The sequence below is a fragment of the Rhinatrema bivittatum genome, chromosome 4, assembly GCF_901001135.1.
Source record: "Rhinatrema bivittatum chromosome 4, aRhiBiv1.1, whole genome shotgun sequence".
In the NCBI taxonomy this organism is placed as follows: domain Eukaryota; kingdom Metazoa; phylum Chordata; class Amphibia; order Gymnophiona; family Rhinatrematidae; genus Rhinatrema; species Rhinatrema bivittatum.
The window spans coordinates 165,327,353-165,343,177 of record NC_042618.1 but is presented as its reverse complement, the minus strand read 5'-3'; the positions used below and the strand labels follow the sequence as shown (position 1 = coordinate 165,343,177).

The 15,825-nt window shown below is 46.6% G+C and overlaps 1 protein-coding gene across 1 annotated transcript in view; it reads left to right on the top strand.

Moving 5' to 3' along the window:
* The window catches only part of DNAH17 (dynein axonemal heavy chain 17), a 1,486,981-nt gene that overhangs the window by 824,506 nt on the left and 646,650 nt on the right, over window positions 1–15,825 (top strand). The window contains exon 34 of the mRNA XM_029599137.1: window positions 2,859–3,019. Coding sequence (XP_029454997.1) covers window positions 2,859–3,019 — 161 coding nt within the window. The remainder of the gene's footprint in view (window positions 1–2,858; window positions 3,020–15,825) is intronic.

Genomic DNA, 15,825 nt, shown 5'->3' with positions numbered 1-15,825 from the left:
CTATTTTGCAGGGATTTCACATCAGAGCAAAACATGTAAATATAATTTAAGTGATATTTTTACCTCAAAAGACTATACATTTTTTAAATGTAAAATCTATTATAAATACATAATTCTTAATTGTGTGTGTGTGGAGAGGGCCGGTGTGTGTGTGTGTGTGTGTGTGTGTGCGCATGCAAAGTTATATGGTTTGCCCTAGGGCACCTAATATCCTCGCACTAGCCATGGGTTCCAGGGCAGGTGGTGAAGAGCTGGGAGTGGGGTGCAAGTATTGTTGCATGTGCCGGCCATGGCAGGCCCGCGATTGGGCCCACTTACCCCCGTTTGCCTGCTCCACGCCTCGTTTCACCTCTCTTGCGGCCGTGGGCAGCCGCCTACATGCTTGGGCTGCCTCCGTTGCTCCCAGCTTTTCTGCGGATGTCCCAGCTCTGCAGCGAGCCTTCCCGCGTGGTCCGCGGGGAGACGCTGTCATCTCGCTCCATGCCTCTCCCTAGGAGCATGCGCACATAACTGGTCTACCTTTAAAGGGGCCGTGGTGGGAATCCACCCCACGGCCCCAGATGATGACGTCACTGGGTCCCGGTACTTAAGGCCTGGCCCAGCCAGTGCTTCCTTGTCTTGGCAACAGATCTCTACACTTGTTGTGTGCTTAGTTCTTGTTCCTGCATTCCTCTGTGTTCCTGGTTCCCGGGTTGTTCCTGCTTCGTCTGTGTTCTTGATTCCTGAATTCTGTGTCTACCCTGATTTTCTCGCTACTGACTGATACCTGGCTTGACCCCTGCTTTGTCTGACTACATTTCTGCTTGACTCCTGGTTTGACCTTTGCCTTGCCTGACCATCCTCTGTTTATCTCCTGGTTTGACTCAAGTCTGTTTGCCACTTCCTCTCACCTGCCACCAGCCCTGATCACAGCCTGCTCTACCACACCTATGCTGAATCTATTCTGGACTTGGCCTCTCAGGCTTCGGCCTGTTCTTACTTGGATGCCCTCTGTCTTGCTCCCAGTTCCCCTTGGCGTCTGGGTTTCCGGGACTCTGCCTCGTCTGGACTTGTTCTTCGATCTCAGTCACCACTGATGGCCACTGGCTGACTCTCACATCGCTTCTGGGAAGACCTCGAACGGAGGCCCACCTAAGACCAGCCGGCCCTGGTACCCAAGGGCTCAACCTGAAGGGAACAAGGGCTGGTATTGGCGAAGCTCCAGCCAGCCTCCATCAATCAGCTAGCTCCGCCTGCCGACAGTGGGGACCCATAGGGATCGCCCTGCGGGTAGCGTTAACTCCACCTCAGCCCAAGGGTCCACCTCCTGCGCAACAGGTATCAGTTTTTAAAGTTTACTTGGCTGGAGGGAGCTGGTTTTTTTGGGTGAGCCTGGGGTAGAGACTGAATAAATGGGGCAGGACAGCACAGTAATTGTTCGCACAAGACAGTAAAAAAGCTAGCACTGCCTCAGTCTATGGCTTTGTTTAATATTATTATCCTGAAAATGATTCCTCCAGGGAAAGTAGCTTTGGCTAGGCAATACTTAAAGCTTATTTAACTAATTGCTTCAAAACTCCATCTATCCTCTCTACTACTATGCAAAAAGAAATATTAAATTGCAACCCTCAGTTTGTCTGGTTGAATTCAATCCTGCATGTCCACAGAGAAAGTGAAGTTACTTTCCTGTAACGGTCTTCTTAATAGATAGCCGGAGAATTCAGCCACCTACCAGTAGAATTGAAGCTTAACTTGTAAAATGATGGAGAAGACTTGCACAGTATTGGCTGCGTGGAACTCCCACTCATGCTCTGAAAGACTTCTAGATCTGAGAGAGCATGTGCCACATTGATGCCATCCGATGATGTCATCCATTTGGGTAGCTAAATTGTCTTACTGTTATTGAAAAAAACCTTTTACAGGTAAGCAACTTCATTTTCTCTTTGAAAATTAGCAAGGGCAAAATATGCGCACCAAGGAGGTAATTTTCAAAAGAGTTATGTGTGTAAATGTAATATAGTATCATAGCAGTTTTCAAAAGCTCACTTACTTACATAAAATGTATTTACACATATAAACACAGTTTTAAGCATGTAAATTCTTTTGAAAATTATCTCTAATATTTATTTGGGTAGCGGGGGGGGGGGGGGGAGACAAAATAGTGCCTATACATTTGAAAATCAAATGTGTGCATGCTGCTTTCCTTTCCTAATGCTTCTTGTTCCTGCGTTAAAAGTCTATAGTCTGTGGAATTTGTGTGTACTTTAAGTCACATTTGAGAAAGGTAATTGTCAGTCAAATCATTTTACCCAGGGAGATATCTATTTATCCAGCTTTCTGCCTTTGCAAATTGCCCTCTAGAAGTTCTAGTAGAAACGCAGGCACTCACATAGTTGGGTATGACTGGAAGCCTATGGAGGGGTCTTAGGGGCCCGGATGCTCTGCAGTGGCCACACTAGCATTGATAATTATTTAGATTATTACAAAGCTGGGAGATAAGACTTGGGAAGGGAGGGGAGCTGGGTTTGAAATATGTGAGAGATTTTGTATGCTGATCTGTCTAATATGGTAGAGTACAAAGGAGAAAAATGACAAAAATATGTGTTGGAAGTGCCGTGCATTGCCATGTGCTGTTGTATATTCTGCTTTAATTCTAACATCAAAAAAGACTTGAAATAAAATGTATTAGATAAGAAGAGAAGAGAAAGTGGGCACACTCTGCAGCTGGGATATATCCTTAACAGTGTTGTCAGGAATAACTGGGCAGATTGGATAGGCTGATTAGTCATTTTCTGTCATTATTTACTATTTTTCTATGTAAATAAATGCTAGATAGAATTAAGAACTTCCAGGGGAATCATGTTTTCTTACATCTACAGGTAGAAAATGCCCAAGCGTTCACATGGCAGTCTCAGCTCCGTCATCGATGGGATGATGAAAAAAGGGATTGTTTTGCTAATATATGTGATGCACAGTTCAGATACTCCTATGAATATTTGGGGAACACCCCTCGGCTGGTGATTACTCCTCTTACAGACAGGTAGGCCAAATTTTAACTTCTTTAAACAGGATAGCTGTACATTACTATATACAGTATGTATGTATACATCTATTGATCAGGCCTCTGGTTTTCTGGTATAAAGTCTATGGAGAAATTATATGTTGGAACCTCCTGGCTTCCCACTAGATGGCCCTAGATCCCTGTGCTGGTAAGTGAAATGTCAGACTGGTTGAATACCACAAGATTACACGTTCCGCAATGAGAACTGAGATTATCTAATAAGGGTCTACTTACAATTCCTAATATCAGATCAGCCCACTTATGTGAAGTAAGAGAGCGTGTCATATCAATTGCAGGTCCAAAATACTGGAACAAATTGCCAACGGAACTGAGATTACAACCAGATAAGAGACAATTTTGGAAAGAACTAAAAACATGGCTGTTCCAGCAAGCGAATACAGATGAAAAATAAGCATAGGATCCAATATATTTTAATGTGTTTTAACTTTTTACTCTTGCTTTTTACTTTTTACCTTTACTTTGGTTATTTTATAGTTTAAAATTTTAGATATTTAGATGTATATTTATAATATAATAATTGTATTTTCCCATTTTTCCACCTATTTTATACATTATGATTTATTGTGAACCGCTGAGATGGATTCGTCCGTGCAATGGTATATAAAACTGTTTAAATAAATAAAATAAATAAATGGTAGAGAGAGGGATAGTCCATTCTCTGCAGCACTTCCCTCTGAGGCTGTCTGTGATGGATTGTTCTCTGCCTTTGCAGAGGTGCTAAGAGTAGGAGTAGTGTGGTCAGCTTGAGTTGCCTTTTGAGTAGAGAGGAGCTATTTTTGAGTACTCTGCTGAGATAGGGCCTATCACCTTGACTTGGCATTTTTTCTGTTTTAGAGGAAATTCCTTCCAGTGCACAGCCTGCCTGTGAGGATCTGCCTCCTTATTGAGAGAGACTTTATTCAGATTTTAGCTAATTTTGTGAGAATTGACTGAAAAACCCTAGACCTTTTCGTGATGGCCACTCCCTGGATCGGGAGGCCAGGGAGCTGAAGACCTGTGAGCCATCCTAGTCCAGAGAAGGAGCAACAATGACAGTGTCACCCCAGAGTAAGCTTTTGGCTTTGCAGTGTTTTTTTCTCCTTTTGTGTTGTGAAGAGCATTTTTTATCCATCCTTCCTCATGGGGAAGCTGGACTGTGATAGCCAGTTTCCTGTTCCTCATCAAATCTCTCCCGCAGAGAAGTCACATTCATCAGAAGTTTGGGAAGAAGGAGCAAGATCAGGAGATCCACAACTGGATCCCCACTCCAAGAGACTAGGACACAGGCTGGGTGAAAGAGGCTGAACATTCTCAGGTAGGAGTTTTCTAGGATTAAGGGGATCCCTTCAATCATAGAATTTCCCTGGCCCACTGGGACAGTTTATATACTCAGAAAAGGAGTGATAAGCCTCATTCCAGGAACCTGAGAGAAGGGACACCCTTGTAAGAGAGACCCTTGTAAGGAAGACAGCTATAATCTCACATTTTTGGACTGGTTATTGAACATTGTTTCATTTTGAAAAATCTGTAAATTTCATTTGAATACTCAGTCTGTGTCCAGCTTGTCTGACCGTGCAGCACCACATCACAGAAATCAAGAGAGAGAGCCAGTGAGATACCCACATTTAAGAAAGAATTCACACTACTGCTTGGGCCAAGAATGTCTGCCTTCACCCCCACAGAAAGAACCCCCACCTCGGGGACAAGTGAAAGGGGAGAGATTGCTGGTTTGGACAGCCCCAGATATAAATTTGTTTTATCCCAGGACAAGCAGGATGCTAGTCCTCACATATGGGTGACATCACTGATGGAGCCCTATCACGGAAAACTTTCTGTCAAAGTTTCTAGAAATATTTACTGGCATCCTGAGCCCACTGAGCATGCCCAGCATGCTATGATCCCTCGAGCCACAGGGGTCTCCCTTCAGTCTTCTTTTTTTCGCTGCTATTAGCCTCACGGATAAGGAGCCCTGTGTGGTGAATATTCACTACAAAAATAGTTTAAAAAATTTCGGAAAATATTATCCCGCCGTAGGGGTCTCCCTCTTTCCACCGTCGGTGAGTGATTTTATTTTTTTCCGGTCAGTTCCATTATCGTTAAACCAAGTCAGAAGGTCATTGACGGCTGTCCGGCCTTCACTATGGCTACTGGGTTTAAAAAGTGCCCGAATTGCTCCTGCACTATGTCCATAACGGACCCACACATCAAGTGTGTACTCTGTCTCGGCGAGAGACATGTATCAACCTGCCCGAGATGCGCCGAAATGATGCCGAAAGGCAGGCAAGTGCGCATGGAAAAGATGGAACATCTTTTTCATCTTCAACTGATGCCATCGACTTCAACTTCAACACAATTGTCTCCGGCTGGATCGATTAGGAAAGTCATTCTCAAAACTAGACGTCGCCCGGATGAAGCAGGAGACCGGCCTTCACCAACCCCTTCCCGGTCATCGATAAAGTCTACATCTATAATCGAAAAGGGCGTCGAATATCGACAGAAGCACTGACATCGACATCGGAGGCCTCAGGATCCGGACTTGGACCCGATAACCGGAGTTCCCTCGATAATCATCGAACCAACTCCAAAGAAACCTCGGAGAGAGCAGTCTCTACTGCCTTCAAGGCCTTCGACTCCTAGGCGATCCCCACCGATACCGGTGCCAGGAACCGTACCTCCTCAGGGACCTGTGGAGATACCGGTGTAGCCTTCACTGCCTCCCCCCATAGCTGCTCTGACTATACCAGCTATGAGGGCGGAACTGGATGGTTATATCCAACAGGCAGTTCGAGACGCACTCCGAGAAATGCCATCGATGCCAACACTGACAATGGTTCCACCCTCGATGCCAGTTCCATCACAGGTTTTTGGACACTATCAGCAGGAAAATATTACAAGGTTCCATGTTAGTGTCCAGAATTGCGTCCTACCAACTCTATATGACGCAATATTAGCATAATCTGTGGAAACAACTTCAGGAGTTATCGGAATCTCTTCCCCAACAATTCCAGGATTCCTTTAACATCATCATTCATAAGGGCCTGGAAGCTGGAAAACATGAAGTTAGAGCAGCGTATGACAGCTTCAAAACGTCATCTTGGATGTTTGCCACAGGCATTAGTGCTCGCAGATGGGCCTGGCTCAAGGCCTCCGACCTGAGACCAGAGGTGCAAGAGAAGCTTGCTGATCTACCTTGTGCAGGAGATAATCTCTTTGGAGATAAGATACGTGAAGCAGTCTCTCAACTGAAGGAACACTCGGAAACATTACGTCAACTTTCCTCTGTTCCACCAGAATCCCAACCATCCACACGTAGACTTCCAAGGAAGGACTCAAAAAGGCCTTATTATAGACCACGGAGATACTATCCTCCTGCTGCCCATGGTCGGTCATCAAGGCCAGCACAAAGATCGCAGACCCAACAACCAAGAGCACCTAGAGCTCAACCCCCGCTGCAAACAGGCCCGGCTTCGGGATTTTGAAAACTCACCAGAGAACAGAAGTCTGCATTCCAATCCGACCCCAAATTTGCCGGTAGGTGGTCAGATCACTTTTTTCCATCACAATTGGTTGCACATCACTATAGACCAATGGGTACTCTCAATAACATCTCAAGGTTACCATCTGGACTTTCTAACTGTACCAAACAATACTCCACCCACCTCGTCTTGGACAGTGAAAAATCAATCCACACTCTTACAAAAAAAAATTATCCACCCTTCTGAGAACCAGGGCCATGGAACCAGTTCCTCGACCTCAGCAAGGCAGAGGATTCTACTCCCGTTATTTCCTCATTTCAAAGAAAACAGGAGGCCTACATCCCATATTGGACCTCCGGAAGCTCAACAAATACCTACGAAAGGAAAAATTCAGGATGGTATCACTGGGCACCATGTTACCTCTACTTAAAAAGGAGATTGGCTCTGTTCTCTGGATCTTCAAGACGCTTACGCTCACATACCAATATTCCCTCCTCATCGCAAGTATCTGCGATTCTTAGTGGGACGTCAACATTTCCAGTACAGGGTGCTACCATTCGGTCTTGCCTCAGCACCTCGAGTTTCACAAAGTGCCTGGCAGTGGCAGCAGCCCACTTGCACAAGGAAGGCGAACACGTTTTTCCTTATCTAGACGACTGGCTCATCAGAAGCCAAACAAGACAAGGAGCTTTCAATTCTCTCAAGCTCACGATAGATCTACTCCATTCGTTGGGATTCCTAATCAACTACCAGAAATCCCATTTCATACCATCTCACCTGTTACAATTCATTGGAGCAGAATTAAACACCATAACGTCAAAAGCTTTCCTTCCAAAAGACCGTGCACAGACACTTGCCTCGTTAGCAGACTCTCTACGCACATGGACACATGTGACAGCCCATCAATGCCTCACTCTTCTGGGTCACATGGCCTCCACAGTTCATGTCACTCCTATGGCCAGATTAGCCATGAGGGTCACTCAATGGACACTGAGAGTGCAGTGGATACAAGCCATTCAACCACTGTCCTCTCCAGTTCAAATAACTCAACAACTACGTTCCTCTCTCCTCTGGTGGACGAACATGAACAACTTGCTCACAGGCCTACCTTTCCAGCAACCAATTTCGCAAGTAACGTTAACTGCAGATGCATCCACCTTAGTGTGGGGAGCACACATTGGACACCTCCAAACCCAGGATACTTGGACAAAACTCGAAACCACATTTCAGATAAACTTCCTAGAGCTTCGAGCTATACGTTATGCGCTGCATGCGTTCAAGGACTGCCTTTCACACAAGACTATCCTGATACAGACAGACAACACAGTAGCCATGTGGTACATAAACAAACAAGGAGGTACGGGCTCGTATCTCCTTTGTCAAGAAGCAGCACAGATTTGGGACTGGGCCCTAACGCACTCAATGTTTCTGCTGGCCACTTATCTGGCAGGCATTCACAACGTAGTGGCAGACCACCTCAGTCGCCAATTCCAACCTCACGAATGGTCCCTGGATCCCTTAGTAGTGACCAGGATATTTCAACATTGGGGTCAACCAACAGTAGACCTCTTTGCATCAGCACTGAATCACAAAGTGGACAACTTTTGCTCCCTGCACAAGCAGAGAAATCAGTTACCTAGCGACGCCTTTGTTCGCCACTGGAATTCAGACCTTCTATATGCGTATCCCCTGATACCGCTAATAACCAAAACCCTAGTGAAGCTGCAACAGGTACAAAGGGTCCATGATACTCATAGCCCCGTATTGGCCTCAACAAGTATGGTTTCCCATACTCCTCGATCTTTCCATCAGAGAACCAATTCGCCTGGGCACAGTCCCTACTCTCATAACTAAGGATCAGAGCAGGTTGCGTCATCCAAACCTTCAAACCCTATCCCTCACAGCATGGATGTTGAAAGCTTGATCCTGCAACCTCTCAATCTTTCCTCTAATGTCTCTCATGTGCTTGTAGCTTCACACAAACCTTCCACAAGAAAAAACTATCATTCTAAGTGGAAAAGATTTACCATGTGGTGTACACAAGAAGGTGTTGACCCTTTTTCCTGCCCCACATCATCGTTATTAGACTATCTGTGGCACTCTCAGACTCTAGTCTCCAGACCTCATCAGTAAGAGTACACTTGAGTGCAATCTCAGCTTATCATAATACCGTCGGGGATGCACCGATATCTGTACAACCCCTTAATAGTAGGTTTATAAGAGGTTTAATTCAACTTAAACCTCCACACCGTCCACCGGTCACAGAATGTGACCTTAATGTAGTATTAACAAGGCTCATGCGTTCTCCTTTTGAACCCATGGATTCCTGTGATGTTAAATTTCTCACTTGGAAGACTATCTTCTTAATAGCCATTACATCTGCTAGAAGGGTTAGTGAGTTACAAGCACTTGTCACATACTCACCCTATACAAAATTCCTACATGATCGAGTGGTACTCCGTACACACCCAAAATTTCTTCCCAAGGTAGTTATGGAATTCCACTTGAATCAGTCCATAGTTTTGCCTACTTTCTTCCCAAAACCGCACTCTCACCAAGGAGAGAGGGCTTTACACACCTTGGACTGTAAATGTGCACTTGCATATTACTTAGATCGCACTGCAGCCCATAGGAAATCCACCCAGCTCTTTGTTTCTTTTGATAAAAACAAACCAGGGAAAGCCGTGGGCAAACAAACTCTATCTGGCTTGCAGATTGTATAGCTTTATGCTATGAAAAAGCAGGCCTCCCTCTCCAAGGGCGAGTAAAGGCGCACTCAGTAAGAGTAATGTCAACCTCTGTAGCACACTGTCGTTCTGTGCCAGTAGCTGACATATGTAAAGCCGCAACATGGAGTTCTCTTCACACCTTTGTGACTCACTACTGCCTGGACAAGGAAGGAAGACAGGATTCAGCCTACAGACAATCTGTCTTAAAGAACTTGTTTCCAGTATGATCCCAACTCCTTCCACATCCAACCTTCCGTGATTTCAGGCTGCCTCATTTTCCGAACAGTACACCAGTTGTTGTGCTATTGGCCTGCAAGGGAAAGGAGTAGGAGAGTTGCTGGAAAGGGTTTGTAAAGGTGGCTTTTTATGTTTATTTTCCTTGATTGTCTGCCATTTTAATTATTGGGTAATATTTTATTTATTTATTTATTTAGGTTTTTTATATACCGGCATTCATGAGCAGATCACATCATGCCGGTTTACATTAGAACAAGGGGTGCATATAACAATAAAACTATAACTGGTGCATCAGAGTTGCAGTTACAATGAAACAAGGTAATAGAACTGGGAGAAGGAGAAAAGAGCAGTATAGGGTTAACATAAATTAATTATTTACAGTGCCAAGTGGCTACATTGTTGGGAGGGAATGGAGGTGGTTATGGGTTGTCTGGGAAGGCTTGTTTAAATAACCAAGTCTTCAATCTTTTTCGGAACGTTGGTAGGCAAGGTTCTTGGCGTAGATTTGTAGGGATGGAGTTCCAGAGTGAGGGACCGGCAGTCGAGAAAGCCCGGTATCTAAAAGTTGTATGCCAGGTAGATTTTGTGTTCGGTACCTGGAGGGATTCTCTGTAGGCTTCTCTGATTGGTCTATGAGAGACATGTAGGCTAAACGGATATTGAAGATGTAAGGTGATGGATGGACTTGTAAATGATGGTGATGGACTTGTAGATGATTCTGAAGTGAATTGGGAGCCAGTGAAGATTTTTTAAGATGGGTGAAATGTGGTCTCTTCTTTTGGAGTTTGTGAGAATTCTTGCAGCCGTGTTTTGTACCATCTGTAGGGGTTTGGTGTATGAAGATGGAAGGCCCAGAAGGATGGCGTTGCAGTAATCTAATTTAGCGAAGATTATTGCTTGTAGTATAGTTCTAAAGTCCTGAAAATGGAATAGCGGTTTTCTCCTTTTCAACACTTGAAGTTTGTGAAAGCAGTCCTTAGTGGTGCGGTTTACAAAAGCTTTCAGGTTCATTTTATTGTCAATTATGGCTCCTAGGTCTCTGACTTGAGAAGATAGAGGGATGTTTGGGTGGCTGTAATAGTTGTTGTTTTCTGGAGCAATAAGTATTAGTTCGGTTTTGGAGGCGTTTAGAATGAGATTCAGGCTGGAGAGTAGGTCGTTAATTTTTGATCTGCAAGATTCCCAATATTCGAAGGTTTTGATGAGGGATTCTTTAAGAGGAATCACTATCTGAACATCATCAGCATAGATAAGGTGTTTGAGTTTAAGTTCTGTTAGAAGCTGGCACAACGGGAGTAGGTATATATTGAACAGGGTGGGTGATAGGGAGGATCCCTGTGGGACTCCTATAGGGGCGTCATGACGTGAGGATTCTTTGTTGTGGATTTTCACTTTGTAGCCTCTGTTGTTGAGGAAAGTTTTGAGCCATGTTAGAGCAGTACCTGCAATTCCAATGGATGTGAGTTGGTTTATGAGGCTGGCGTGGTTGACGGTATCGAAAGCAGCTGAGAGGTCCAGCAGGATCAGTAGGAATGAATGACCTTTGTCAAGACCCAGAATCAGGTAGTCTGACAGTGATACCAGGAGGGATTCTGTGCTAGACGCTTTGCGGAATCCGTATTGTGAGGGGAAGAGGATTTTGTTGTCTTCGAGGTAGTCTGAGATTTGCATGTTGACTAATTTTTCCATGATCTTAGCTATGAGTGGTAGGTTGGCGATTGGTCGGAAGTTGTTAGAGTCATTGGGGTCTGAGTTTGGCTTCTTTAGAAGCGGTTTGAGGGAAGCCATCTTGAGGTAATCTGGGTAGCAGCCTTGTGATAAAGAGCAGTTAGTGATGTCTGCTAGCGTTTGTGATATGGCATCTGGGATGGACAGGAGACGTTTAGTGGGAATATAGTCTGCAGGGTGAGAGGAGGGCTTCATTTTGTTCAAGATTGATTGGATCTCTTTGGCTGAGGTGAGTTCGAATGAATCAAGGTGCGAGGATTTGTTGTTTGTTCGTGGTGAAGAGGTCAGAGGAGGAGTGGTGGGGTTGGGCAGCTGAGTTACGAGCTTGCTAATTTTGTCATGGAAATACTGGGCCAGTTCTTCAGCTTTAGCTTGTGCTTGATTGATAGGGATAACTGTTGTGGTGGGTTGAGTGAGGTTGGAAACAAAGGAGAATAGGGCTTTGGCGTCGAAGACTAGGTTGTGGATCTTGTGCACGTAGAAGTCCTTTTTGGATCTGGAAGTGGAGGTTTTATATTGATGGAGTGCCTGTTTGTAAGCGCCAAGTGTGCTCGTGGAGGGGGCTTTACGCCATTTACTCTCCTTTTGTCTTAAGCTAAGTTTCAATTTTCTAAGTTCATCAGTAAACCAAGGTTGTCTTTTGTGCGAATTTGTATTAGGTTTTTTTGTTGCAAGGGGACATAGCTTGTTAGCTATGGTTTCCGTAATTTTGTTCCATGATAGGAGAGCTGTGTTGGGGTTGGTGAGATCTATGTTGGTGAGTTGTGGGATTAGTTGATTACTGAGGTCTTCCGGAGAGCAAGTTCTTCTATATTGGAAGGAGGGTTGGGGTCCGTGCGCCAGGCTGGTTTTATTTATTGTGAACTTGGTAGTGATAAGGGTATGATCTGACCAGGGAATCTTCTTGCACTTCGGATGAGAGGGATGCTTGATGCCTGAGTTGATGAAGATTAGATCAAGCGTGTGGCCTGCTTTGTGTGTGGGTTTGTTGACTATTTGGTTGAATCCTAGGGCAGATAGTGCCATGAGGAAAGATTCGCAGCTGGGTGAGGGAATCGGATCATCAACGTGTAAGTTGAAATCTCCCAGAATGATTGCTGGGGCTTCCAGATTGATGGTGGTGGTGAATAATTCAATGATAGGAGAGGAGTCGGTTTCCAAGAGCCCTGGTGGGGCATAGACTAAAAGGATTTGAAGTTGATTTGAAGAGAAGAAGCCAATTTCCAGTTTAGGTTCTGATATGACCGAGTGTTGTGTGAAACCAAGGCCTTTTTTTGTTGCTAGTAGGATGCCTCCCCCTCTTTTTTTAAGTCTGGGGAGGGAGAAGATGTTGTAGTGCTGAGTTGGAAGTTGATTTATTATTGCGGTGTCTGTGGGTTTTAGCCATGTTTCTGTTATGGCACATATGTCTGGCTTGGCTTCCAGGAGGTAGTCATTGTGTATTACTGATTTTTTGGTGAGGGATTGAGCATTGAAAAGACTCAGGGTGAATAGAGTAAAACCTAAGAGTTGAGTGATCGGTGCAGTTAGTATAGGCATAAGGGTTATAAGTGAGCGTTGTCGGGCTTGCGTAATTGGTATTCTTGTTAAAGGTGTAAGGTGTTGAAGGATAGGGATAGTGGTGGTTGGATGCATTTTCAATTGCAGTGTTTGCAGGGGGTGTACTGGCTGCGTGGTTCGATGAAGTGTTGCTTAGTAAATTGTGGTTGCCGGTTACAGACCGGGAGGTAGGGCTAGAGGGGGTGCTTAAGGGGGAGTAGGGTGAGGTCAGGGAGAGGGAAGGGTGGCACTGCGGTGCTGCACGTCGGCGTGCGACGCCTGGCCGCCAGGTGGATTTAAAGGGCTCCTTGCTCCCTTGCTGTTGGCTGCCTCTCGAATGTTGCAGATCGGTTGCTGTCCCGGAGGGGCTGAAGACTCGCGTCGGGTCCGTGGTGGGCGGTGCCTTGCGGTCGGCGTGGTGAGCGGCCGGGGTAGGTGTGCGAAAGAGGCCTTACCTCGGCTGGTCTCGGTGCCGGCTGCGCAGGCCTCACCTCGGTCCCGCTTAGGAACTGTAGTCTCTCTATCCTTCTAGCTTGTGCTTCCTGGTGCGCACGAAGGGGCGAACAAAGGGGCAGGCCCCTTTGTCGCGCTCCTTCGTGCGCGCGATGCCTAGCGCCGTCGATTGCCCTTAAAGGGCTCCGGGGCGCTCTGATGACGTCGGGCTGGTGTGGGCGGGCTTACAGCGGTCTTTTGGCTCCGTCCCGGGGCTCCAGTAGCTGGTCGGGTCGCCTTCCCTGCCTCAGGTCCACCTCCCCTGACCCCGATGGGTCAGCGCCGAAAGCGCAGGGAGGGCCGACCTGGCCAGTGAAGGAGCAGGGGGTGAAAGGGCGCGCCTAGCGCCATCGATTGCCCTTAAAGGGCTCCGGGGCGCTCTGATGACGTCGGGCTGGTGTGGGCGGGCTTACCGCGGTCTTTTGGCTCCGTCCCGGGACTCCAGTAGCTGGCAACTAATATAAGATGTGTCTGCTGTTTTGAAATATTTTATTGATATTTGGACAATTTGTAATAATGTTTCGTAACATTTATTAGTATAGTGTTATAATTATTTCTGTGTGTGGGGTGGGGGGGGGGGTCTATTGCAGCTTGGCTTATTCTGTTTTTCTAATAGGAAGTGTATTAGTGTTTAGGGCCTAGTTTAATATTTGTAATATTGCTATTTTATAAGTTGGGTTGTTATTGTTTCAGTGTGTTCCATAATGCAAGTGTAACTTTGTGCGGATTAGTTTGTGTGCATTATTGCAGATCTTAGGATTCTCCCAGGACAAGCAGGATGGTAGTCCTTACATATGGGTGACATCATCAGATGGAGCCCTGTCACAGAACACTTTTATCAAAGTTTTTAGAACTTTGACTGGCACACTGAGCATGACTGGCATGCCACTAACCCTGCAGCCACCAGGGGTCCCCCTTCAGTCTCTTTTTTTCCGCACAGTAGTTGCCTTGCTGTTTAGGAGCTCTCTGAGAAATTTCTCACAACTTTCCTCAACGGGGTCCCCCATCACGCTCCGTTCCCTCTGACGCTCGGTAAGTGTTTTTTCCGATACTTGCGGTCGGTTCCCGGCAGCTTACCGCTTCGATGCCCGACGGTCACCGACCGCGTGCCCGCCAAAGTGCCCCAAGTGTCCAAGGACCAGGTCCATAACAGACTTGCATAAAATCTGTGTTTTGTGCTTAGGCCCCTCGCACAACATTCATCAATGCTCTAGTTGTGCACAAATGACCCCCAAAGGCCATCGCGCTCGCCTGGACAAAATGGAGCAGTTGTTTCCTTCAAAACATACTGTTCCATCAACGCCAGTTCAAGCGCCACCGACCGTGGAGGGTTCATCGACCTCGGAGACAATTCGCCAGCAGAATCGTGGACAGGGTGACCGTCCGTGACTGACTCCATCGAGGACATTGGCATTATCGTCCTTGGTGTGGAGGAAAGACCAGACAGAGCACCGAGGGAAACATCGACACCGGCACAGATGGGCTTCCCTGACCAGTGCAGACACCGATACCGCAGCAGCATCGACTTCCACTGAGCCGCCTGTGAAGCGGGCCCGGGGAGAGGAGCCCCCATCCTCCTCTAGACCCGGGAACCCTAGGCGTTCCCCACTGATTCCGGTGCCGGGCACCAAGCCTCCAAGGGTCCCTGTGGAGGCTCTGGTGACTCCTAGCCTGCCTCCTACCCCGATCGCTGTGCCACCCATGCTGGCTTCCCGGGAAGAATTGGACCCATATTCCAAGAGGCAGTGCTGAAAGCCTTACAAGGCTTCCAGTTGCCGCCGGCGCCAACCCCCGTACCGGCCCCAGAACCGGCTCCCTCGATGGTGGCACTGCTCCTCGAGCACCTCGATACGCTCATCAGTACCTTATCGACTCCTCTGTCATCGGACACGCTGGCATTGAGTCATCCATCGAGGCCTCCCAGGTCCCGATTCCAGTACCGGGTTCCTCGGAGGACGAAGGATCGATTCCCGGCCACATCCCTCCACGGGAACCATATATGCTGGAGCCTATGCTAGGGCCATCGGGGCTACCGGTACCCAAGCACACCTCATCTGCCCTGATGCCCTCGATGCTGGCGCCGATTCCATCGACGCTGGCACTGATTATCCCAGGACAAGCAGGATAATAGTCCTCACATATGGGTGACATCATCAGATGGAGCCCTGGTAATGAAAACGTCTGTCAAAAGTTTCTAGAAACTTTTGGCTGGCACTCTGGGCCTACTGAGCATGCCCAGCATGCCATGATATTCTCAGCCACAGGGGTCTCCCTTCAGTCTCTTTTTTTCCACCTTGCTGTAGCAAAGCAGATCAGGAGCTCTGGAGAAAAATTCCCTCATATTTCTTAAGGGAAGAAAACGTTTTCAGTCACATTTTCAGTCACATTTTCTTCATTATTGGGTCTCCCTTCGACATAGTCTTGGTGAGTACATATTTTGATTAGCTTTTGGTCGATTCTGGTCACCTCACTATTGATTCCTGCCGGTCATCGACCGTTATTAGGCCACAACTTTATCATGGCCTCCGGCTTCAAAAAATGTCCGGATTGTAACCGGACTATGTCCATTACTAACCCACATTAT